Source organism: Somniosus microcephalus, chromosome 23, assembly GCF_052327205.1.
Source record: "Somniosus microcephalus isolate GS21.2 chromosome 23, FLI_Smic_1.0, whole genome shotgun sequence".
Classification (NCBI taxonomy): domain Eukaryota; kingdom Metazoa; phylum Chordata; class Chondrichthyes; order Squaliformes; family Somniosidae; genus Somniosus; species Somniosus microcephalus.
The window spans coordinates 16,647,478-16,672,398 of NC_141009.1; the positions used below are offsets into that span (position 1 = coordinate 16,647,478).

Below are 24,921 nucleotides of genomic sequence, written 5' to 3' on the forward strand. Positions count from 1 at the left end.
TGGCTGGAGAAATGATGCAGGAAGGAGAGCTTCAGATTCTTGGGGCAATCAGGACCAGTTCTGGGGCAGGAGGGACCTGTACAAGGTGGACCAATGTCCTTGCGGGAAGGTTAACTAGTGCTGTGGGGGAAGGTTTAAACTAATGCAGAGGGAGGGAAACCAGGATGAAGCATCAGAGAGGAGAAACACTGCACATAGAGAACTGAGCGAGACAAACATCATCAGAATAAAGAGTAGTCCAGAAATAGGAGGGATCAGACAGGGGAACAATGCTAAGCAGGCTAAGGCAGGTTTGGAGTGTATATGTGTAAATGCATGGAGCGTAATAAATAAGGTTGGTGAGCTGCAGGCACTAGTTTGCAACATGGGGTTATAATATAGTGACAATAGTGGAAACCTGGCTCAAACAAGGCAGGAATGGAAACTTAACATTCCTGGATACAAGGTATTCAGGAGGAATAGGGAAGGGGGAAAAAAGAGGAGGGGGTGACAATATTGGTCAAAGATACTGTTGCAGCCCTGGAAAGGGATGATGTACTTGAGGATTCTAAGACAGAATCTATTTGGCGAGAATTAAGAAGCAGAACATGAGCTGTTACGCTGCTGGCTGTATACTATGGACCACCAAATACTAGAAAGGAGATGGAGAAGCAAATTTCAGAAAGATGTAAAAACGATAGAATAGTGCTAATGGGTGGCTTCAATTATCCTAATATAGACTGAGAAAAAATATGTAAAGGACAAGGAGGGAAGGAATTCTTGTATTGTGTACAGGAGAACTTTCTTGATCAGTATGTTTCTAGCCCAATGATGAAGGAAGCAGTGCTAGGTCTAGTTCTGGGGCAAGTGGAGGATGTTTCAGTGAAGGAGAATTTGGGAAACAGTGATCACAATATTAGATTTAGAGTAGTTTTGGAAAAGGACAAAGAACAATCAAAGGTGAAAGAAAGTAAAGAAAGATTTGCATTTATAAAGCACCTTTCACGAGCACTGGTTGTCTCAAAGTGCTTTACAGCCAATTAAGTACTTTTTTTTTTTTTTTTTTTAAGTGTAGTCACAGTTGTAATGTAGATACTCAATGGAATTCAGCTAATTTCAGAGTTGAAAAAGGATCTGATCCACGTGATATGGAAACACGATTATCGGATAAAACAGTAAATGAGCAATGGGAGGCCTTCAAGGAGGAGATAGTTCAGGTAGAGATTAGACACATTCCTAAGGTGGGGAAAGGAAGGGCATCCAAAGCTAGAGCTCCTTGAATGACTAAAGAAATTGGGATTAAAATGAAAAAAGTAAATATCAGGATCATTATACAGTAGATAATTAAGCAGAATTCAGACTGTGCAGAGAACTGAAAAAGGAAATAAGCAGGGCAAAGAGAATGTATGAGAAAAGATTAATGGGTAACATAAAAGGGAACACTAAAGTATTTTCTAAACATATAAATAGTATATGAATAGTCAAAGGATGTGGTCACTTAGTGGAGGCAGAGGGCATGGTTTAGGTACTAAATGAGTACTTTGCATCTGTCTTCACTAAAGTGGATGCTTTACTGTCACAGTAAAGGAGGAGGGGGTAGAGAAATTGGATCAGATAAAGAGAAGGTGGCAGTAAACAGCTGGCAGCACTCAAAGTAGAAAAGTCACCCGGTCCAGATGGGATGCATCCCAGTTTGCTGAGGGAAGTAAGGGTGGAAATAGCAGAGGCTTTGCTTACAATCTTTCAATACTCCTTCGATATGGGAGTGGTGTCAGAGGACTGGAAGATTGCAAATATTACAGCCCTGTAAAAAAGGGAAGAGAGATAAACCAGGTAACTATAGGCCAGTCAGCCTAATGTCAGGAAAACATCTAGAGACCATGGCCCTGATAATTACTGGGAGGGAGCGGGAGAGCGCAGGCGAAACCCTGAAATCCTCGGGACGCCAGGACATCATTATCATTTTTTGAAATCCGTTGCCCTTCGAAACCCGGCCGGCAACTGTTAAATTGAATTCAGGCTCCCAACTGCACTGTGGGAGCCTAATTTAAATATTATAATGAATGTTCCACCTTACACGCACATCTTGCAACTCGCCGGCGTAAAAACTGCAACGTGCGCGTACACATCATGTTGGGGGCGCTTACCTATTTATTAAAAATTTTAACCTCCCACACCCGCCTGTCGTGGGAGGGTTAGTATCAACTCCCATAATCTGGGATAAAATCGTTACTTGGAAAAACATGGGTTAATAAATGACAGCCAACATGGATTTGTTAAAGGTAAATAACAACAGAAAATGCTGGAAGCACTCAGCAGGCCAGGCAGCATCCGTGGAGAGCGAAACAGAGTTAATGCTTCAGGTCTGTGACCCTTCAGCAGAACTGGAAAAGGTTAGAGATGTAACAGGTTTTAAGCAGGTGCAGAGGCAGGGAAAGGGGGAGGGGAGGGGAGGAAGGAACTGAAGGAACAGTCTGTGCTAAGGTAGGAGGCAGGAGAGATTAAATGTTGCAAATGGGGATGGCAGAATCAGAGAATTAAAGTGACAGGCGACCAGAAGCTTGGGGTTACCCTTACGGACTGAATGGAGGTGTTCCGCAAAGCGGTCGCCCAATCTGAGTTTGGTCTCCCCAATGTAGAGGAGACCGCATCGTGAGCAGCGAATACAGTATATTAAATTGCAAGAAGTACAAGTAAATCGCTGTTTCACCTGGAAGGGGTGTTTGGGGCCCTGGACAGTGGGAAGGGAGGAGGTAAAAGGGCAGGTGTTGCATCTCCTGCGCTTGCACGGGAAGGTGCCAGGCAAAGGGGAAGGGCTATTGGGGGTGATTGAGGAGTGGGCCAGGGTGTCGCGGAGGGAGCGGTCCCTTCGGAATGCTGAAAGGGGAGGTGCAGGGAAGATGCGTTTGGTGGTGGGATCATGTTGGAGGTGGCGAAAATGGCATTGAATGTGGAGGCTGGTGGGGTGAAAGGTGAGGACAAGGGGAACCCTATCGTGGTTCCGGGAGGGAGGGGAAGGGGTGCAAGCAGAAGTGCAGGAAATGGAACAGACACGGTCAAGGGCCGTGTCAACCACGGTAGAGGGGAATTGTAACAGGTTTTAAGCAGGTGCTGAGTGCTTCCAGCATTTTCTGTTGTTATTTCAGATTTCCAGCATCTGCAGTATTTTGCTATTTTGTTAAAGGTAAATTGTGTCTGGCAACAATGAAATAACAGAGAAAGTATTCAAAACTGGAGGGTGGGAGATACTCTTACATAATGCAGGAAAGCGAAAATCAAATGGAGGTTGCATCCTCCCTTAAAATATCTTAAATGGATAGGTATCCTTGCAAGGTTTGCTTACTGGATATCAACTTCTCACCTTAGGCACAATAAAATGAAGAATACCAAATATAAATGCATCAATGTTTAGAAAGAGATATTATTACATGAATTATGTAATATTTATTTGACAAATGTTCTTCTCCCTAACAATAAATGTTCCAAATGATTACTGTAACTTCGATGATATATGATTCTGATAGTGATATGTTACCTTAAGGCGTAATGATGGAGGAACTGCTCCCTTGATGTTCAAGTTCATAGGCTGATTGCTCTGTATAATTAGCAAGACACTGCACATATGACAGTTATTCCCATGTGTAAATTCAACATCCATGTTAACGCTCCTCTTTCCTGAGCTCCTAATTTTGAGACCCCCAAAAAAAGATTTATCAGGAGTACAATATTGCATAAATGTACAAGTCACAACATTTTAATGTTTGACCATACAATAGAAATTTGATAAAAGAGCTATAAGAATCAACAAAATGAGTCCAGATATGCAAAGTTTAATATAGCTTGATCACCCAGCCTTTCCCTCAAATCTAAATTTGAAAGCTATTAGGAGGGATTGTGAAGGAATAAGCAATATACCTATTCAGAAAAATACACCATCCTATGAAAGAATTTTGACTTTATTAAAACATGACAAACTGGGCTTGAAAATCTAAAAACCTAACAACGGAGAAGCTGTAAACAGCATACAAGCTAGAGATAAGATAAGTTGTTGACACTGAATCAATAGCCTTATTGAAGCAGGAGGTTGGAGGTTCCTGAAAGTCTGAAGTTTTGGAAAGAACACAATGGTATACTCTGTTAAAGTGTCTTAAACCAACACTTTGGAAAGAAACACATAAATTAAAGAAACATATGTCTTTGTAAATATGACATCAAATGGAACACGGAGACACGAGTCTGTGTACAACCAGTTGAGGTAACTGAGAAGACAATGGTGCACCCGGTTGAGATGTTTTTAATTTACATGTCGTAAAACGATACAAACAGAAGATCTTGGTAAGAATGACATCAAATAGATGCACCAGCCATCACATTGTTTTTGTGTTAAGCTTGAGACACCTACACAGGAGACATAATTCTGCTTGCTACAAGCTGAACTAACTGTAAAAATAGCAGGGGTCAACAGAAAAATGACTAGAGATAATTAGCTTACATCAACAGAAAACTTCAAAGGAAATACCACTGAGAAAGGGTATAAAAATTGAACTTTCAAATGGGAAGACAGATTTGCTTGAAGGGGCAACGCAATTCTCAGCTTCAGAGGCAAGCTCTGTAAGTCTTTAACTCTTTGTGACTCGGGTATCAAAGGTATTTGATTTTGCTGGATATCCTGGAATAAGACTAAGAAATGTAAAAATGTAACGAAGTTAAGATTTGAGAATAAGGATCTCTGATAATAGAATTGTAAGATTTTTGTATTTGGAACTGTTAATGTTGCGATTGAAATACCTACTGTAATTACATGTCGGTTCTTTAATAAATCTATATTTTTTAGAATTGTCTCACATAGTACTTCTGTATCAAACTCACAAACTCAATCTCTGTGCACTCTTTGGTGAGGAGTTGCAGAATTCTGGGGGAGTTTTCCGGACCCTCATAATATCCGTAAGGTTACAATCTAGCTAAACTTATTAAAAGTGCTATCTGGAGGACGGTAACATCTTCAGGTTGTTCCTTTCCTTCAGGGAGAGATAGTCTGGACCTTTAGACCCAATTAAGCGTCTTTAGGATTCGGCTACCTCCAACTTTAGTTGAAAGTGAACGTCTGGGGAATAGGCCTGATCCGGGGTAGCCCTAAAGGGACTAGAACTAGTAATAATCCCTTTCAGGATGACAAAAAGCTTGGTCAAAGAGGTCGATTTGCGCTGGACGTAACTTGCGCTTGAAATTCCTCGATCTTTTGCACTCATTTGGCCGATTTCAGGCAAACTCCGCTGAAAACACCAGCGCAACCTAGCGGAAACTCTACACCATGTAGTTGTACCATTTATGTATTTTTAAATACAAATGATGATGAAACAATACGAATAAAACACTTTAATGATAATAGGCTAGAAACTACTTTTGGTGCTATTAATGGGTTAAAATAGTGGACAGTGGAAAGTTAAAGCAACAGATTAAGTATTTATTCACTAATATCGCCAATAGAAACATTGAGGTTAATATTCGATTCTTAAATTATTGGTACTAGATTATAAGGATGCGTTTCCCCTTCACATCCGACGAAATATGTTCTGGTCAAAGAATAGTGGAATGTAGACAGAAAACAAACCCACGGCAGAAAAAGAAAACAAGAAAAGATCTTTCAGATTATTTTCACTTTGTACTGGAATAAACATAAAACCTCAGCACAGTACATTTCTGGGAGAGGAGGTCAGGAACTCGGGGTGGGGGTGGGGGGAAAGAGGGGTTCAGGAACTCCGGGGGAGGGGGAAGGAGGTCAGGAACTCCGGGGGAGGGGGAAGGAGGTCAGGAACTCCGGGGGAGGGGGAAGGAACTCCGGGGAAGGAGGTCAGGAACTCCGGGGGAGGGGGAAGGAGGTCAGGAACTCCGGGGGAGGGGGAAGGAGGTCAGGAACTCCTGGGGAGGGGGAAGGAGGTTCAGGAACTCCGGGGGAGGGGGAAGAGGGGTTCAGGAACTCCGGGGGAGGGGGAAGAGGGGTTCAGGAACTCTGGGGGGAGGGGAAGGAGGTCAGGAACTCTGGGGGGAGGGGAAGGAGGTCAGGAACTCCGGGGGAGGGGGAAGAGGGGTTCAGGAACTCCGGGGGGAGGGGAAGGAGGTCAGGAACTCCGGGGGGAGGGGAAGGAGGTCAGGAACTCCGGGGGGAGGGGGGAGGGGGTCAGGAACTCCGGGGGGAGGGGGGAGGGGGAAGAGGGGTTCAGGAACTCCGGGGGGAGGGGAAGGAGGTCAGGAACTCCGGGGGAGGGGGAAGTGTGGTAAACCACTGTCATACCTGTCTGTGTCTGTATGTGTATTCCACTAGGTACAGGTCTGGACATGCCTCGGCTGACTCCTCCCACTATTCCAGGTATATAAGTGACTACCTCCCAGTCCCTTAGTATTCTGGACGGGTCGACCACTCGAGACAAGACCTTCATTCTTTAGTTAATAAAAGCCTGATTGTTACTCGCTCAACTTCAGTCTTTTGAGTAATTGATGGCGCATCAGGAAGGAGGTCAGGAACTCCGGGGGGAGGGGAAGGAGGTCAGGAACTCTGGGGGGAGGGGGAAGGAGGTCAGGAACTCCGGGGGAGGGGGAAGGAGGTCAGGAACTCCGGGGGAGGGAGGTCAGGAACTCCGGGGGGAGGGGAAGGAGGTCAGGAACTCCGGGGGGAGGGGAAGGAGGTCAGGAACTCTGGGGGGAGGGGAAGGAGGTCAGGAACTCCGGGGGAGGGGGAAGAGGGGTTCAGGAACTCCGGGGGGAGGGGAAGGAGGTCAGGAACTCTGGGGGGAGGGGAAGGAGGTCAGGAACTCCGGGGGGAGGGGAAGGAGGTCAGGAACTCTGGGGGAGGGGAAGAGGGGTTCAGGAACTCCGGGGGAGGGGGAAGGAGGTCAGGAACTCCGGGGGAGGGGGAAGGAGGTCAGGAACTCCGGGGGAGGGGGAAGAAGGGTTCAGGAACTCCGGGGGGAGGGGAAGGAGGTCAGGAACTTGGGTAGGGAGGGGGGAGAGAAGGTCAGGATCTTTGGGGGGGGGGGGTGGAAAGAGAAGAGACGGTCAGTAACTGGGAGGGGAGAAGAGAAGGTCAGGAACTGGGGCGGGGCAGGAGGAGGAAGAGAAGGTCAGGAACTCGGTGGGGGAGTGGGGAAGAGAAGGTCAGGAACTCGGAGTGAGGGGGGAGCCGAGGAGTAGGTCAGGAACTTGGGCGGGGGGGGTGGGTGGGGAGGGGGAAGTCAGGAACATGTTTGCAGGTGGGGCAAGGTCTTAACTGCGAGGGTGAACTCCGTCTGTTGCAAGTGAGCTCTGTTCTGTCTGGAGTAGGCTGTCAGAATGGCTCGAATTACACTTTGCAAAGTAACTGATTACGTAGGCAGGGAGGAGCTAATTACACATTCCAGAGAAACTACTGGGTGTGTCTTGTCCTCCAAGGGGACCAATCAGCAATCAGGACTCGTCATCCAAGGGGACCAATCAGAGCTTTTGGTATTGCGAATAAACACATCCAAGAAAAATAGATCAGAGTATTTTCTAATTGGTGAGAAGCTAGGAACTCTGGAGGAGCAGAGGGATTTAGGGGTCCATGTACAGAAATTACTAAAAACTAGTGGACAGGTATAAAAAAATAATTTAATAGTCTAATAGAATGTTAGCCTTTATCTCAAGTAAGCTGGAATACAAGGTGAAAGTTATGCTATGATTGTATAAGGCTCTGGCTAGATTGCATCTGGAGTACTGTGTTTATTTCTGGTCACTGCATCTCAGGAAGGATACACTGGCCTTTGAGGTGGACATTGCCAGCTACCCTGAATTTCTTTTCACTGGTGAAGGATGCAGCATCTTTAAAATGACTAACAGCTGACTTATACACCAAGCACTTTATGCACGATATTTGCTTTAAAAATCATCACTCATTGCCCTTTGACAGAACTAACTGCTTTTGTGGGCACTATAACTTTGGAAAGGTAAATTAAAATGCAGCTGAATAAGGATTTCCTCCTAATGCAGAAAAATTAAATAGAGGAGTCAATACAATTATTGAGATTATATTTGACACAGATAAATTGAAGCTGATTAGATGATCTACGATTCCAAAATAAATTGGGTTAATTGATACTTCGAGAAGCACCTGCAAGTACCTGTACACAGAAAATTATTCATATTTATTAACAGGTTAGTAATTTACAGATCCATTGCAATTAGATGCCTTTTTTTCCCCACTCCTGCTATTGCATTCTCAGGAAATGAACATTTTTAAAACTCCATGTTTCCACAATTTTGTTGGTGGGTCATGAATAATGATGAAAAAATGTGTGAAATACCTGTTTTATTAAAGAGAAAAATATGTGTGTGAGGAAGTTGCTCCTTAAATCACATTTAGCTTAAACTTTCCATTGATTACAATCACTTTACTGGGATATCTGGCCTTGGTTTTTCATAAAATACTTCACTACATTCACCTCATCACTTACATAACAAACAATATTTGTTTCTGAATTTTTTAAAAACGACAAAAAAGTGTTGAGTTAATGCATTCAACAAATTCTGTACCTGGAATAGGGTGTGGGTATTAGGTTTATGATGTGGTTTTGAGAAACGGCGTGTTGATTAGATGTCACACAACCCATCAAGTCTTTACGGAGAAGCTTGTTATCTAGATACTTTTGAGCATTGATATGAGACTGCTGTTCACATTCAGACGGAAGCATTTCATCTGTTTTAATAAAAAAAGAATAAGTAAGTTTAGTTTAAGCAATAGTGATTCCAGTACTGGCTGTACTACTGAAAAGAAAACCTTTAAAAAAAATCAGTGGAAAAAAACATAATCCTAGTAAGAGCAGGTTTGGTTTTAAAACAGTTGTTTCTCATTGAAAAACAACTAAGTTTTCAAATAAAGAAGAGTTCCAAGTTAAATAGAATGGTTTGAAAATTCTAGTGAAAGAAAAATTGTTAGGTATTTGGTCAGAAAAAAAATGAATAGTTTTTTCCAGACTGCTGGGTAGCTGCAGATAGCAAAGGCTCATTATCTAAAATGAAAGCAAAACAAAAACTCTATTACGCTCTTAAGATGGCTTGGTTGGTTAAAAACAATGGGCTGGAAAAATAATGGTGGTTAATGATTACGCTGTTACTGATGTGCAAATTGGCCAGCAAATTTAGGGGATTAAGAGATACGGCGTGAGTTGTGAACCTCTAGAATTGCTGGTTGATTTACGCAGCTCCACCATTTGCTTCGCACAAACGGCATCTCACCCTTAGCTTCCGTGTTATTTTTAAGGACTTGTTGGATTTGCACATTAATTGCCCACTAACTTACTACAGAAAGATTAGCCTGGTAATTAAGAGCGCAAGTATCCTTTTAATGATGTGATAATTGTTAATGCAATGCCCATCAACCTCTCTGGCTCTAAAAGGAAACAATTTAAATAGTTCAATCTCATTCCTGCCTGTAGTAAATTGTTGCTAGATATTTAAAAAAGTCAAATATAAAATTTACATTTATTTTTCTTACTTTTCCTTTCTGTCTTTTATTCTCTTTCTTAATCCAATCTATGTTTCCCTTTTCATTTCTCTTTCTGTACCTGTATTTCTCTTTCTTCTCCGTAGTTCCTCTGTTTCTTTCGCAATCCATAAATCTAATTGGTTAAGGAGATATACTGTTGGTCCCGCTGTTCACGAAGGTCCCAGATGTCCTGTTGCCCTCGCCACGCCGTTATCAGCTTGCACTCCCAGCAAGTTAAAGTGCAAAAATGTTTGCACTGAAGGGTGCAGAAAAAAGTCTAACTAACAGGGCACGCCTTGAGATGCCTTGCTCCAGCAACATCCTGCCCAAATACGCAACAGTAATTTTAACAGGGATCCTAGGTTTGATCCCTGGTCTGTGTTGAGCTTGCAGATGATGCAAGATGGGCAGTTGGGGTGCTTCAATTGACCCGGCGCAAAGAAGGGAAATTCAGCCACAGTTTCAACACCTGATTGTTATGCAGTAACTGAAAAATGCACATGTGTGGACATTAAAGACATGATTAAATTTGGGTGTGGTGCTCATAATGGTAAAAGAACCTGCAAATGAAAGTACCCCAGAATTCCCTTCCAAAGGAGGATGGAAGATAATTGACAAAAAAATTACAAATTGGTTTCAATTCATTTCACACCCAAGTTCAATCAATGGTGCCTTTCTTATAAGCAGGTTTCCCAAGTCTATTACTCCTATGAGGAATTCCCCTGTGACCTCAGCAAAGCTGGTAGAAGGCTGCTGTAGGGATCCTTGAGAGGCTTGTGGCCAGCAACTTCAAAGTGCTCGACCCTGCCTGCAGACTGCTGTACCTTCGCCTTCCCTGATGCTCATTGGTTTCCCCGGGCCACTAATGTCCAGGGCTTCCTACTCCATTTGGTTGAAGGCTATTATGTCTAGTACTCCTCTCCCTCGTATTATATACTGTTTTGTCCTACTAAAAGAGAGGCTGTTGAAAAAGTAGGTGCATCTACTGAAAGCGAGAGAAGAGGCAAGATGGAATGAGGACGGGGAGGTGATGAATAGAAAGCCAAGTGTGTGGAAGGTGAAGTTAGGAAGGCCTCCTGGGAGGAAGTGCTGGTTGTACAATTGCTAGTATGAGAAGAGAATGTTGTTAGTGTGTGGTGTGAAGGCAGCAAAGAGGTGAGTGTGTTTGGAATAAGAAAGGGAGGTGTTGCAGTGTGCCCTTGTGATTGTATGCTGAATGAATTGATGGAGGAGAAGGAATTATGGTGAGGGTGGGGGTGAGGGAGGGGGAGGGGGTGAAGTGTGTTGGGAGCTTTTGTTGAGGGAGAGATATGTTGAGGGAGATAAAGAGCTGTACACACCAATGCTGCATGAGGTCAATCAACCTCTTCCTACATAAAACCCAGGTGCTAGGGATGATGCTGCTGGCACCAACCATCTATGCCACCTCTGTCCAAGTCTGCAAGATAGTTGCCCAGGGTATACTCCTGCAGATACTGGGGAATAGCATCTCCCTCCTTGCCCTGACCTCCTCCACCAGGACTTCCAGGGAGGCATCTGAAAACCTGGGGGCAGCCCTGTAACTCATTTCAGAGAGTTCCCTCCTTGCAGCAGTATAACAATGAAATCTGAAAGCAGGGTATACAACCCACGCTTTAGGAGGTGCATTCCTGCTATAATTAGGCCTCGAGGGGCCCACCAGAAATTGCCCATTTCCAGAGTTAAAATCACCTGAACCTCAAGCTGGCAATGTCACGGGGTCTTGCCGCTCACCCCGCCCACCCAATTCTCACCCAGAGTTAAAATAGAGTCTAATTTGTCAGAGTGGTAACACCAGAGACCATAACCTGATGATGTTGTAGATTCTAATACATTTAGTTTATTTTGAGAGTCAAAATGTCAGCCAAGGTATTGTGCTTAATTTATATTTGTTCTCTTTTTTTTTTGCTAGAGGCTGGATTAAAGGGATTAAACTGAGGTACCAAGCTCAATTTCATTGAATACTTAGTGATAGCCAGGTGCTTTCTTTTAAAAAAAAAAGAAAAGCTGATAGGGCTGATTCCTCATTCCCGTACTCCCAGCAGTGAAGCCATGCTCAAAGGGAGTGCTACAGAGATAGGACTACAACACTATAGCCCCGAGTCTCCAACCTGTTAGCCTTGAGTATACAGCTCTCGAGTATACAGCTCCCCACTGGGATTGCAGAATTAGCTCATATATTTTTCCAATAGAATTCCTCACACACTCCAAACTTAAAACCAGGGCTTAAACTCACCCTGAGCTTTAGCTCTAACCTCACTCACGCCACACCCTACCATTCACACAATTTGGTCTCATCCTTAGACCATGAGAAGTAACATGGGAAATCCACTATTTAAAAGAAAATTTAAATAAAAGCTGAAAATGCTAGAAATAACAGCATCTGTCAAACAAAAAGACAGGTTAATTCTTCAGGTGCAAAACCCAGATCTGAGGAAGGATGTTACACCTAAAATGCTAACCTGTCTTTTCTCTTTGCAGATGCTACAGACCTGCCCTGTATTTCCAGTATTTTGTTTTTATATACATTATGTTTTAAAAAGATGTCTCATTTCAGTGTTCAGATGAGAGTTATAAACCCCCAGAGCTTTAGTTTGTCACCAGAATGATCACCATTTATATGAAACTGCAACTTTTTATACTTTTTAATGGCTTTTTTCCAGATACCAGAAGAGAAATTGCCCACACCTATTAAAATCTTTCTAAACACCTACCTTCTTTCACTTTTATTGTTATTGGTTCATAATTTTCAAGCTTAGCAAATGTAACGATTGAAGTGCAATTTTCCTCAACTAGCTTCAATAGGTCCTGTTTAGTTGAAGGCTTCTGAATTGTCCTTCTGTCACTGGTCAACAAAATGACCTTGTCAGAATACTGCAAAACAAAGAACTTTGACAATTAGAATAACCTCTGTAAAACACTTATTTACAGTCTTTCTTATTGATAAGTTTTACATAATACTTTTTAAGTTGACACAATTAAGAATGTTGGAATAGTTATTTTATTTCACAAATACATTAGGTAGCATTTATAGCAGGGATCTTTGTGAGTCTTGATAGAACACACTGTCACAATACTTGTGGGGGAAATTTCCTTTGATCACTATTTCTAAAAGAACACACTGATGATTTCATTAGAACTAGAGATCAAAGGCAATCCTCATTTTATGCTTACACTACCATTATTAAAAGATAGTTGCTAGAAAGTATTTTCCCTGTGTTATGTGCAAATGTAATTTTTCAACCCTTTTTAAAAAAAAGGGAGGGCTTAGGTGGAAAAGGTAGTATCAATACTAATTCTAAAACAAACAAAAGGGAAGAGAGTAGAGTAATAGTCAGAAATTGTGCTATGGGCACTACAGGTAAAGGGAAAACTAAAAGATGTAAACTTATTAAATCAGGAGAGAGAAATAAGATGTGCGTGAGGAAAAACAACATTAGAGCAGAAGGACAGGTTAAAGTGTGTGACCCAAATAAGTGTTATTTATACAAACGCACGGAGTATAAGGAACAAACTGAATGAATTACAGGTACAAATTCAACAGAGGGTACGACATGGTAGCTATTAATAAGACATGGCTGCAAGATGGTCAGGACTGGGAACTGAATATACCAGGTTATAAGGTCTACAGGAAGGATAGGGAACTGGTAGAGGGGGAGAAGTAGCCTTAGTGATGAAGGATGAAATTGCTTCAAATGATAAGAGAGGATATAATGAGAGGTAGGTAGGCAGTGGAGACTTTATGGGTAGAATTAAGAAATAGAAAAGGATTTAAGACTGTAGTGGAAGGCCCCTGGTAGCAGCCGTGAAGTGATAGAATTTATAAATGCAGAGATTGGGCAAGCATGAAGCAACAGCAGAATGATTTTAATGGATGATTTAAATTTTCATACAGGTAGACTATCCTTTATCCGAAAACCTCGGGACCAGCCGTGTTTCGGTTTTCGGAAAATTTCGGATGGTATTTTATAAGACTGGGAAATTTGTCGGGGGTGGGGGTCGGCGGGGGGTCGGGGTCGTGCGCACGACTTACGCTGAACGAAAACACTTTCGGTTTTCAGAGGATTTCGGTTTTCGGAAGTGCGGATAAAGGATACACTATCCCTTATCCGAAAGGGTGGGGGTCGGCGGGGGGTCGGGGAGAAAAGAAATATCGGACAGGCCGCTGCAGCTATCGGACGGGCCGCTGTATTGTTGGGTTCACTCTCCCGGTATACCTCCTTCACACTGCCCGGCTCGGCCTGCAATCTCCTACCCAGGAGGGAACTCAGTGACCCTCTGCCCTGCTCAGCGTAAGTCGTGCGCCACTCTGGTCATGTCGTGCGCACGACTTACGCTGAACGAAAAAACCTTCGGTTTTTAGAGGGTTTCGGTTTTCGGAAGTTCGGATAAAGGGTAGTCTACCTGTACAGTAAACTCTCTCTTATCCAGAACCTATGGGACCAGGATGGTGCCGGTTGATGAAAAATTCTGGATAACAGAGAGGTATACCTACCAAGGCAATTCTTAACACAAACAAAAATAAAAACCACTGACTAACTCGGCCACCGCAGGAGACTCGGACTCGGCAAAACGAGTGCTGGATGGATTCGGCAAGATTACCGGTTATCTATTTTGCCGGTTATTAAAGTATTCCGGATGATTAAGTGCCATTTAAACAAGAGTTTACTGTAGATTGGGATAAACAGACTAGCTTGTGTCAGAAAGGTAGCAAATTTCTTGAAAGTGTTCAGTGTAGTTTCCTGCAACAATATGTCCTCGAACCACCAAATTAGATTTAATAATGAGTAATGAGCCAGATTTAGTTAATAGCCTATCGGTGCGTGAACATTTATCTAATAGCGATCATAATATGATCAAATTCAACGTTGTGTTTGAAAGGGAGAAACGAAAAACAGCTATAAAGATTCTAGATTTAGGCAAGGCTGATTTCAATGGGACGAGACAGAGATTGTCCACAGTAAACTGGGCAAATGTGTTAATGGGTAATTTGACAGATGATCAGTGGGTGGTGTTCAAAAAATAATTTAATGTGATACAGACCAGTTTATACCCCAAAGGGGCAAAAGTTCTACTTGCCAAAAAAACCCAGCCATAGACGACAAGAGGTAAGGGACAACGTAAAACTAAAAGAAAAAGCATACAAAAATTCAAACAATAGCACAGATCCTGGAGAGATACAAAGAACAAAAGGTGACAAAACAGATAGCAAGAGCTACAAAAAGGGAGTATGAAAAGAAACTTGCAAGGGATATCCACAATTTTTTTTTACAATTATATTAGGGGAGGGTGGCCAGGAGCAATGTGGGCCCCTTGAAAACTGATAACAGTGATGCTGTAAATAAAAATAAGGAAATGGCAGACATGTTTAATACTTACTTTGTGTCAGTATTTACACTAGAGGAAGAGGATAGCATGACAGACATCCCATGGAAACTAATATTGAATCAGGGATGGGCACTCACCAAAGTTAACATAAACAAAATAACTGTAATGAAGAAAATAATGGCATTAAAGAGTGACAAATCCCCAGGACCAGATGGTTTCCAACCCAGGGTTTTAAACGAAGTATGTGAGCACATTGCAGATGCCCTAACTATAATCTTCCAAAGTTCTCTCGATTCAGGAACAGTTCCTTCAGATTGGAAAATTGCACATGTCACTCGCTACTTAAGAAAGGTGAGAGGGGGAAAGCAGGGAATTATAGGCCAGTTAGCCTAACATCTGTTGTCCAGAAATTACTAGAATTTATAATTAAGGATAGAGTGACTGAATACCTTGAAAATTTTTAGCTGATCAAAGCGAGCCAGCATGGATTTGTAAAGGGTAGTTCATGCCTGACGAAGTGAAATTTTTGAAGAGGTGACTAAAGTAGTGGACAGGGGAATGTCTATGGATGTTATTTATATGAACTTCCAGAAGGAATTCAATAAAGTCCCTCAGAAGAGACTTTTAGCTAAAGTCGAAGCTCATGGAATTGAAGGCAAATTATTAACCTGGTTAGGAAATTGGCTGAGCGGCATGACACAGAGAGTAGGGATAATGGGCCGGATTTGACTAGTGGTGCCCCACAGGGATGTGTTGAGGCCTCAACTAATCACTGCATTTATTAACGACTTAGATGATGGGAGAGAGAGCCACATATCCAAGTTTTCCGATGACACAAAGATGGGCGGCATTGTAAGCAGTGTAGATGGAAGCATAAAATTACAAAGAGATATAAATAGATTAAGTGAATTGGCAAATCTGTGAAAAATGGATTTCAATCTAAACAAATCCTAAAAAGGATTGATCAGAGTGCTTCCTAAATGGTGAAAAGCTAGAAACAGGGGAGATCCAAAGAGACTTAATGGTTCATGTACACAGATCATTAAAATGTCATGGATAAGTACAGAAAATAATCAAAAAGGCTAATGGAACGCTGGCCTTTATATCTAGAGGACTAAAATACAAGGGGGTAGAAGTTATGCTACAGCTATACAAAGCCCGAGTTAGACCACCCCTGTGTTCAGTTCTGGGCACCACAGCTTAAGAAGGATATACTGGCCTTGGAGGGAGTGCAGCGTAGATTTACCAGAATAATACCCGGACTCCAAGGGTTAAATTACGAGGAAAGATTACATAAACTAGGATTGTAATCCTTGGAATTTAGGGAGGTTAAGGTGTGATTTGATCGAAGTTTTCAAGATATTAAGGGGAACTGATAGGGTAGATAGAGAGAAACTATTTCTGCTGGTTGGGGAGACTAGGACTAGAGGACATAGCCTAAGTATTGAGCCAGATCTTTCAGGAGTGAAGTTAGGAAAGACTTCTACACGCAAAGGATGGTGGAAGTTTGGAACTTTCTTCTGTAAACGGCAGTTGATGCTCCGTCAATTGTTAATTTTAAATCTAAGATTGATAGATTTGTGTTAACCGAATGTATTAAGGGTACAGGAAACTTTATTATATCCGGCACCGACGGGACCGAGCTGTTGCCGATCTATCAAAACTGCCGGACATACCAGCGTTAATGTTGAAGCATACGGAGGTTTTCATCTCCGTATCGGACAACAAACACTGTTGCTTAGCAACAGCTTCAAACAGTCGGCCCGTACCTTGGAAGCGTCTCTGTAGCTTAGCAACAGCTTCAGAGAGACTTTCCAGAGCCTGACTGTTGGAAAAAAAAAAGCCACGAGAAGAAAAAAAACCTAACAAAATGGCTCCTGATTTCTGCCGGTAGATCAAGGTTTCCGGACATACAACCTCCGGATAAACCAAAGTCTCCTGTATATGGAGTTAGGTCACAGATCACCCAGGATCTCATTGAATAATGGAACAGGCTCGAGGGGCTAAATGGCCTACTCCTGTTCCTAAAGCATACATTCAAATTATCCATATGTAAAATAATTATACATTAGCTCATCTCCTGTGGCTTTCCAAATTATGATGTTAATTAATCTCACAACCTGTAACAGATAGCTGAAAGATCAAATGTGTGTTTGTGGGGAGAGAGGAGAAGAAATAGGACTTAAAGTCTTGCTTGAATAATATTTGATTGATGTTTAAAGAAATACATGCGTATTTCCAGAATTTTGTGTTTTGGAATTCCAGCATTTGCATTATATTTGTACTAGTCATTAATGGCTACTATTACCATGATTTAATTTACTAAATGTTACCTTAATCTTGAGAAGATACAGAAGTTCGCTTACACGGGATCTGCTAGTGTAAATGGTTTTACATATATTGGAGATAATTAGAATATATGTTTCAAATAAGTTGTAAAGCTACATTTGTACACACACACACACACACACACACACACACTCTAGCCACTATTTGTTAAATTGAAATAAAATTAATCATAAAATTGTTAGGCAATAGTACTACATTGAAATCTATTACCTCTTAAAACAGGATAAAGAAACAATGATAATTATTCACTGTCAATACTGAAAAGATTAGAGCTGTTATCTGGGAGTATGACTAGAACATAAAACAGGCAGCATGAGCTGACCCTTGAGGTGCCATTCCCCAATGTAGACCATTCATATGTAGACATATTAAGAGGACTGCCTTTTAGTGACTAACAGACTATTTATTCTTGGATACAATTAGAAAAAAAATGTTTATTTTCATAGCAACCCCCTCAAGTCTCAGCTGAACAGTTTGGAGCCAAGCTTTTTCCTAAACTTCCTTCGAGTAGGACAGGAAGCAAGACCTTTTTAACTTTTGTGCGTCAGCAGCTCAGAGTCTAACCTTTTAAAGGCCCTTTGGTGGCCCAAGGCCATGACAACAGAATTACTATAAAGTTTATTAAGGTGACCGCTTCTGACACACACAGTCTCTAGAGTTGCCGACTAAATTGCCATTATTTTCCCCAATATATTGTTATACCATATCAATCTAAGCAAGAAAATCCTACTTGCTAATCAGTAGAACAAAGAAAAATGTTCTATTTTAAGCATTCTGTTCAGCTTAACTCTTTAACTTTTGCATTTATTTAAAATATTATATGTAGCATTGAATAAGAGGCTGTCTGTAATTTTCATAGGGTTCAAAGATCACATTGTGGAAGACGTTAATGTGCCATGTACACCATTTTATATTAAAATAATCAATGCCCAATATTTTTCATCATATACATTTGGTTTGTGGTCTTTTCAAAAAGATCTAGATTACAGATTGTTCTTATAGAATTAGATATTTTACCACAGCTTAACTCAGTTAAAGTTGTAAAAGTTAGTAGACAGTTGAGGATAGTTATAGACTTCAGGACAACAGACAGGATGGTGAAATGGGCAGAAGCATGGCAACTTGAGTTCAATGCGGGGAAGTGTGAAATAATGCACTTTGGAGGACTAATATGGAAAGGCAATATACTATAAATGGCATGATTTTGAAATGTGTAGAGAGACCTTGGTGTCCATATAAATAAATCATTAAAGGTGACAAGGCAAGTTGATCAGGTGGTTAAAAAAGCATATGCGTTACTTGGGTTTATAAATAGAGGAATAGAATATAAAAGCAAAGAAATCATGCCAGAACTTTATAAATCAATGGTTAGGCCTCAGCTGACAATTCTGGGTACCACACTTCAGGAAAGAGGCAAAAGCCTTAGAAAGGGTACAGCGGAGGTTTATCAGGATGTTACCAGGGATGAGGGACTTCAGCTATGTGGAGAGGCTGGAAAAGTTGGGACTGTTCTCCTTGGAACAGAGGAGGTTATGAGGTGACCTAATAGAGGTTATCAAAATGATCAGAGGTTTTGATAGAGTAGATGGAGAAAAAATAGTCTCTCTGGTGAGTGGGTCAACAACCAGAGGTCATAAATTTAAAATCATTGGCAAAAGATCTAGGGGGCGATTTTATCAATGGGGACGTGATGGAGGCGGGACTGCTGCTTGTTGGGTTTTAGTCCCGCCTCCATCAACGTCCGGCCAACCCATGCTATTTTCCCTTGATTGACTTTGTTAAACCCGCCCAGCAGGCTTCAGGCCAATTAAGGGAAAGCCGGTGACAGAGAACGTCAGCGTATGACGTTTCATCTGTCAAAGATTGTCATCGTTCAACAGCTTGGAGAAGCTGTCAAACACTGACAATCTGTTCTTTGGTGAGTCCTTGTACTCCAGACTCACCAAACTTCTTTCCTGAGCAGAAATCAGATGGCTGTTGCATCGGAGAATGCGGCAGCCTTTCTGTCATCTCTGCCGTGGAGATGAGGCAGCTCTGCAGCCTAAAGCGATGAAGCCTGGAGGAAGAAGCAAAGGTAAGTAATCTTATTAAAACACTTGAGTCACCTCACACACTTACCTCTTCACACCTGCACTCATCACTCACCTGCACACTGGACATTTCAACCCCTCCGACACCCGCAAACCCACAGCTCGCCTCGCTGACCCTGGTGAGGTTCGGAGCCGTCGGGAAGCCCGCACTTTACGGCTCAAAATAGGGATTAGACAAAAAAACTGCCTGTTAACAGGCAGTTAATTGGCACTAATCCCCTTCCCGCCTTGCGGAGACGGGACCCGGTGCAGGTCGGGTACCCGCCTCCTGGGAAGATGGCAGAGGTGGGTTGGAGGCGGGATGGGTACCCCCTCCCAGATTCTGCCATTTTCCCGGCAGTCCTGCCTCCATACCCGCCTCCCTAGGGCTGGGGAAATCGTCCCCCTAGAGTGGAGATGAGGAGACATTTTTTCACTCGGAGCTGTCGGGGTCTGGAAAAGGTGGTGGAAGCTGATTCCATAAATAATTTTAAAAGGGAGTTGGACAGGTACTTGAGGATGAGGAACTTACAGGGTTATGGACAAAAAGTTTGGATGTGGGACTAACCATGACTGCTCTTTCAAAGAGCCAGCACAGGCACGGCAGGCCGAATATCCTTCTTCTATGCTGTAAGTTTTTATGATTCTATGAACTCCACTTTCCCGCCCTATCTCCATATCCCTTGATTCCCTTAGTGCCCAAAAATCTATCGATCTCAGTCTTGAACATACTCATCAACACAGCATTCAAAGGCCTCTAGTGTAGAGAATTCCAATGATTCACAACCCTTTGAGTGAAGAAATGGTCAGAGAAATGTCAAAGCTCATCACAAACATCTTTTTGGCTGAAAGCAATAAACATCCCAAGAGTAAAATTGCAAATAAAGGCTATTACAATATTCTTAAAACAACTATTTCACATTTTCTACTTAAAATTCCAAAAATACTAAAGATATTATCCATTTTAATTACGTTTTGTTATACAGCAGGAATACAAAGAAAAATGTAGATTTGCAGTATTCAGTTTTTTTTTATATCGCACCATGATTATTGTTCTTCATTATGGTCTTTATTTCACAGCAGACCACTTGCACTCAAAATTTTGGAAAGCTGCCTGTCACTCAAATCACAGACACCGTCACTCAAATCACAGACACTGCCACTCACCCTGCTGCTCAGACTCCTTCCTATACAGTAATCCACACAAAGAAACAGCGTCAGTTATAAACAATGAGATTCCACAGAGCAGGAATGCTGCCAGCAACAGGATAAAACAAAAGTAAAATGTGATGATATAATAAAGGAAGCAGTTTAAAAAAACACTAGAGGTTTGTTTGATTACAATTTTTCCAGAAGTGTAAATATGGGGTACTGTAGTGTAGTGGTTATGTTACTGGATTAGTAACTAGGGGCCTGGACTAATAATCCAGAGAATGCGAGTTCAAATCTCAAGAGAATTTGAATTCTATTTCTTTTAAAAACTGAAAATAATAAACTGGCATCAGTATAAAAATGTCAAATTGTTATAAAAACCAAATTGGTTCACTAATGTCTTTTAGGGAAGGAAACCTGCTGTCATTACCTGGTCTGCTCTATATATGACTCCAGTCCCATGCCAACGTGGTTGACTCTCAACTGCCCTCTGAAGTGGCCTAGCAAGCCACTCCATTGTAGCAGTTCAAGACATTCTCAGGGCAACCTGGGATGGGCAATAAATGCTGGCCTTGCCAGCGACGCTCACATCCCTAGAATGAATTAAAAAAATGTCTGTACCTTGGTTCCTACAGGCACCTTCTTGGAAAGTGGTCCATTAGTGCTTCCATCGCCACAGTTGTCTCACCTTCAATGTCCCTGTTCCCACCAGATCTTGGATAGTGTCCCATCCCTACCATTTCCCCTTGGTTCCAGTTCCATTCACTGCAAGCTTCAACACGCATGACGAGCAACTGGCTTGGCTGCTCTGTCACAATTTCCACATGACTCCCAGCCACACACCCCAGCCTCATTCCACCTTTGCACCGTTCTTTCAGATATTCTGAGGATATGAACAGCACTTTATAAATGCATGTTTTTCTTTTCTTTTGCACACTCCGCATTTTCTGTTTCATCCTCCCCTTCTCATCAAACTCATTGAAGATTAAATTGGGACACGTAGTGCCTGTTTTTCAGGCGCTACATGGCCACCTAAGCGTCCAAGATGCATGTGCACACTTCTGACGGAAAGTGCGCTGCACGCCATCTTGTTGCCAGAGCTTCCGTTATTCCCATGTTTACTTCCCTCAGCAACCTAGGGTGCATCCCATCCAGACTGGGTGACTTTTCTGCTTTGAGTGCTGCCAACCTTTTAAGTACCTCCTCTTTATCTATTTTTATCCTATCCAATTTCTCCATCTCCTCCTCCTTTACTGTTTTTTAGTGTTCCCTTTTATGTTACCTGCTAGTCTTTTCTCATACACTCTCAATGCCAAGCGCATGCGCTGAAAACCAGCATTTCTGATCTGTCAAGAATGCTCTTGACAGATCGGATGCCTGCCCTGGAGAAGGGCCTCTGCAAGCGGATAGTTCCGCTTTCTGGAGAACTTCCGCCCGCAGAAAACCCTTAGAAATCTTACACCTGGTAAAAGCAGGCATAAGGCCTGCTTTTACCAGCATAAGATTTGAAAAAAGTTTAAAAATTTTTTTCACTCATTTATCATTTAAAAATACTTTTAAAAAAAGGTACGTTTATTTTTAGCCTGGTAAAAAACTTTAATTATTTTTTTCAAAAAATTACATTTTTGTTTAAAATATTTAATTTATTGTAATTTCAACTAATTTTAAAAATGTGGGTTTTTAAACATTTATTTAATGTTTTACAGTGTTTTTGGGGTGCTCCCCATTCATATATTTGACAGGTCTATCTGTCAAGTGTATGAAGGGAGATTTCCTTCGATTGGCTCCCCATGGCCCACGTGATCCCAGGGACGCTAGTGAACCGCATGCGCCTCTAGGATACGTGGGCCCTGCACATTTCGAGTTGCCCAGGAGCGGAAGTGTCCGGACCTCGGGAGCCCTCAAGTAAGTCCGTAGATTTTTTCCAGATCAGAAGCCTCCGCACGCAGGAAGCCTCCGATCGGAAAATATGGCCCTATATGTCTTATTCACTGACTTTCCATCTGATGAAGAGAACAGTCATGCAAAGGACAAACTAAAAATGAGTGAAAACTGCAACAAAAAAAAATTGTTTTTCTTTATTAACATCTTCTCATGATATTAAAAAATAGTGCAGTTTTGAAAACATACTAAGATATAGTACATTTTTGAAGATTTTCTGCCCAACAATATCAATACCACTGGTGGTATTGGTTAAGTAGGTATTGGTTAAGTAGGGACTGAGAAATTAGTCTACGGTGCTACTGCCTGATGAATTCACACCCTGACCTACTTTCCGTTTGGGCTGTATGCCCATGTATTTCACTCCCACTCATTCTCGGCAGCAGCAGGCATTCAGCAATCAGGCAATGAGATTTGTGACGACATTAAAGGGAAGTTCGTTAAAATCCAAACTTCAAGGAACTGAAGGAGAAAAATTGTTTTATTCCAGATTTATATTTTCCAGCTATGTTTAATGTGAATGTATTTATAATTTAGCTAATATTTGATGTATACATTTTTCTTGCAATTGATGTTACTGTTCTGCCAGCTAATAGTTCATGTATTTTTCAAATCAGATCATGCAGAGAATGTTTATGTAATGAGAGAAGCAGCAGAATCACTGCTACCAATATAACTGAGAAACCTACTGCACAGTAACTCAAGAGTTCTACAGAACAGGAAGATCATTAAAGAAAATGTGACTTGTTAAGTGATGCCCACAATAGCAGTGCTCATTTCTCCCAGGATGTGCCACTGCATCTAGTTGGAAGATATATTGGGTCGGATGTTGCTGGAGCGGGGAATCTCATGACGTATGCAATTAGTTAAGACTTTTTCCTGCAATCTTCAGCTCAAAATTTTTTTGTGCCATAACTTTCTGGAAATGTGAGCTGGTAACAATGTGGCGAGGGCAAAGGGGGCATCTGGAAATTTAGTGAATGGTGGGACCAACTATCTCTTTAACCAATGAGATTTACGGACTGAGAAAGAAACAGGAATGATGGACCTGGAAATAGGGTACAGACAGAGAAATAAAGAGGGAAAGAAATATTGGATTAAAGAGAGAAAAAAGATACAGAAATGAAAAGTAGGAAAATCATTTAAAAAATTTAAATTTGACAGTTATATAATCTCTTAAGAACAATTCAATACCTGAAGGAATGAGACTTCAGAGTTTCTATTGTTCCCCTTCTGGGCCAGAGATTTTGATTGGCATTGCATTAACAATTATCACGTCACTAATAGGGTGCTTACGGTCTTACATACCAGACTTAACTTTCGGTGGCGAGTTTAATGGGCAATTAATGTGCAAATCAGGCAAGTTCTTTAAAATATCAGGGAGGCTAAGGGTGAGATGCCATTTGTGCGAAGCAAACAGTGGAGTGGCGTAAATTGACCAGCAAGTTCTGGAGGTTCACAACTCACACCCTCTCTCTTAATCCACTGAATTTGCTGGCCTATTTGCCAGTTAATAACGGCGTGCATCGATAACACACCGTTATTTTTCCAGCAAGATCCGGCCCATTAAATGTATTCCCTTTGGCAAGTACCTTTATCTTAAAGCCGGGGGGGGGGGGGGGGTTGCTTTCAAAGCACCCCGATCAAAATATTTCATACTTGAAGTGGAACCTTGATAAAATAAGGCATGCCAGGGACATCAGCAAGTACCAGTGCAGGTTTGGTTGCATCCACTGGGGTAAATTTTAACTACTGGGTAACTGACTGGCGGAGATTGCCATCCGGCCGCCCAATAGTGCCGATAGGAGGCCTGGTCCATTTTCATTGTCGGGCCTCATTACCATACTCCTGGCGGGCTACAGGCAGGAAGCTGGTGCCCTGGGGCAGCCTGCCAGCTCTGGACTGGCACAATATCAGGCAGCCTTTCCAAGAACGATGTAGGGCAGGAAGGGCGTTTTGTTCACAGGGCTGGTGGGAGAACCCGGTGCAGCACTATCCTAGGCTATTTTTGTGCAGCCCAGTTGGACGGCAAGCTGAAACTTGGCAGAGCATGCATGATGCAAGCTCCACCCCGTTCTGTCCTAAAATGACATTTGGAGTCCATATATATATATATATGTCATATAAGACCTCAATTTGTATATTAAAAGGGCCTACCGCCTGAGGTGCTTTGAAGATGGCGGCAGTCAGAACGCACTCCTAAATGAGGCAATAAGCCATTTTCAGGCCACCACCGTTTAAGCTTGGCGGCCCAAGTTAAAATCTATCCCTCTATATTTGCAAGTCCTGTCACATCTAACAATGACTGTTGAGAATTAGATTTGCAGGCTCTAGGTCAGAATGGATACACCTGTAGATCGCTTCCATCTGCTGTAAGCACCAGCAGTCAATCTGTTCCAAAGGGGCAGCAAGGTCAGCAGCAGGTGAGGTTACCAATTTTTTTTGCTTTCGCCTGCTTGCAGTCTTGCCTAGGGATCATCTGCACTATTAACCAGTGTGCTGGCCACAAATGTATGGGTGCATCAGTCAGCGTAGCCAGCTATTTTATCTCCTTTACTACTGACTAGCATCATGCGCATGACATGGTTG

At 42.1% G+C, this 24,921-nt stretch overlaps 1 protein-coding gene across 3 annotated transcripts in view; it reads right to left on the bottom strand.

The window, feature by feature from the left end:
* Positions 1–24,921, bottom strand: part of LOC147101684 (transforming growth factor beta receptor type 3-like) — a 141,549-nt gene that overhangs the window by 40,618 nt on the left and 76,010 nt on the right. For all 3 annotated transcript variants that reach the window (XR_015073337.1, XM_085965489.1, XM_085965488.1), the window contains exons 4-6: positions 12,208–12,367; positions 8,524–8,686; positions 3,515–3,662 (exon numbers count right to left, since the gene is read on the bottom strand). Coding sequence is in view for 2 of the 3 variants with exons in the window: in XM_085965489.1 (XP_085821615.1) it covers positions 3,515–3,662; positions 8,524–8,686; positions 12,208–12,367 (471 nt within the window). In the remaining variant the exon portion in view is untranslated. The remainder of the gene's footprint in view (positions 1–3,514; positions 3,663–8,523; positions 8,687–12,207; positions 12,368–24,921) is intronic.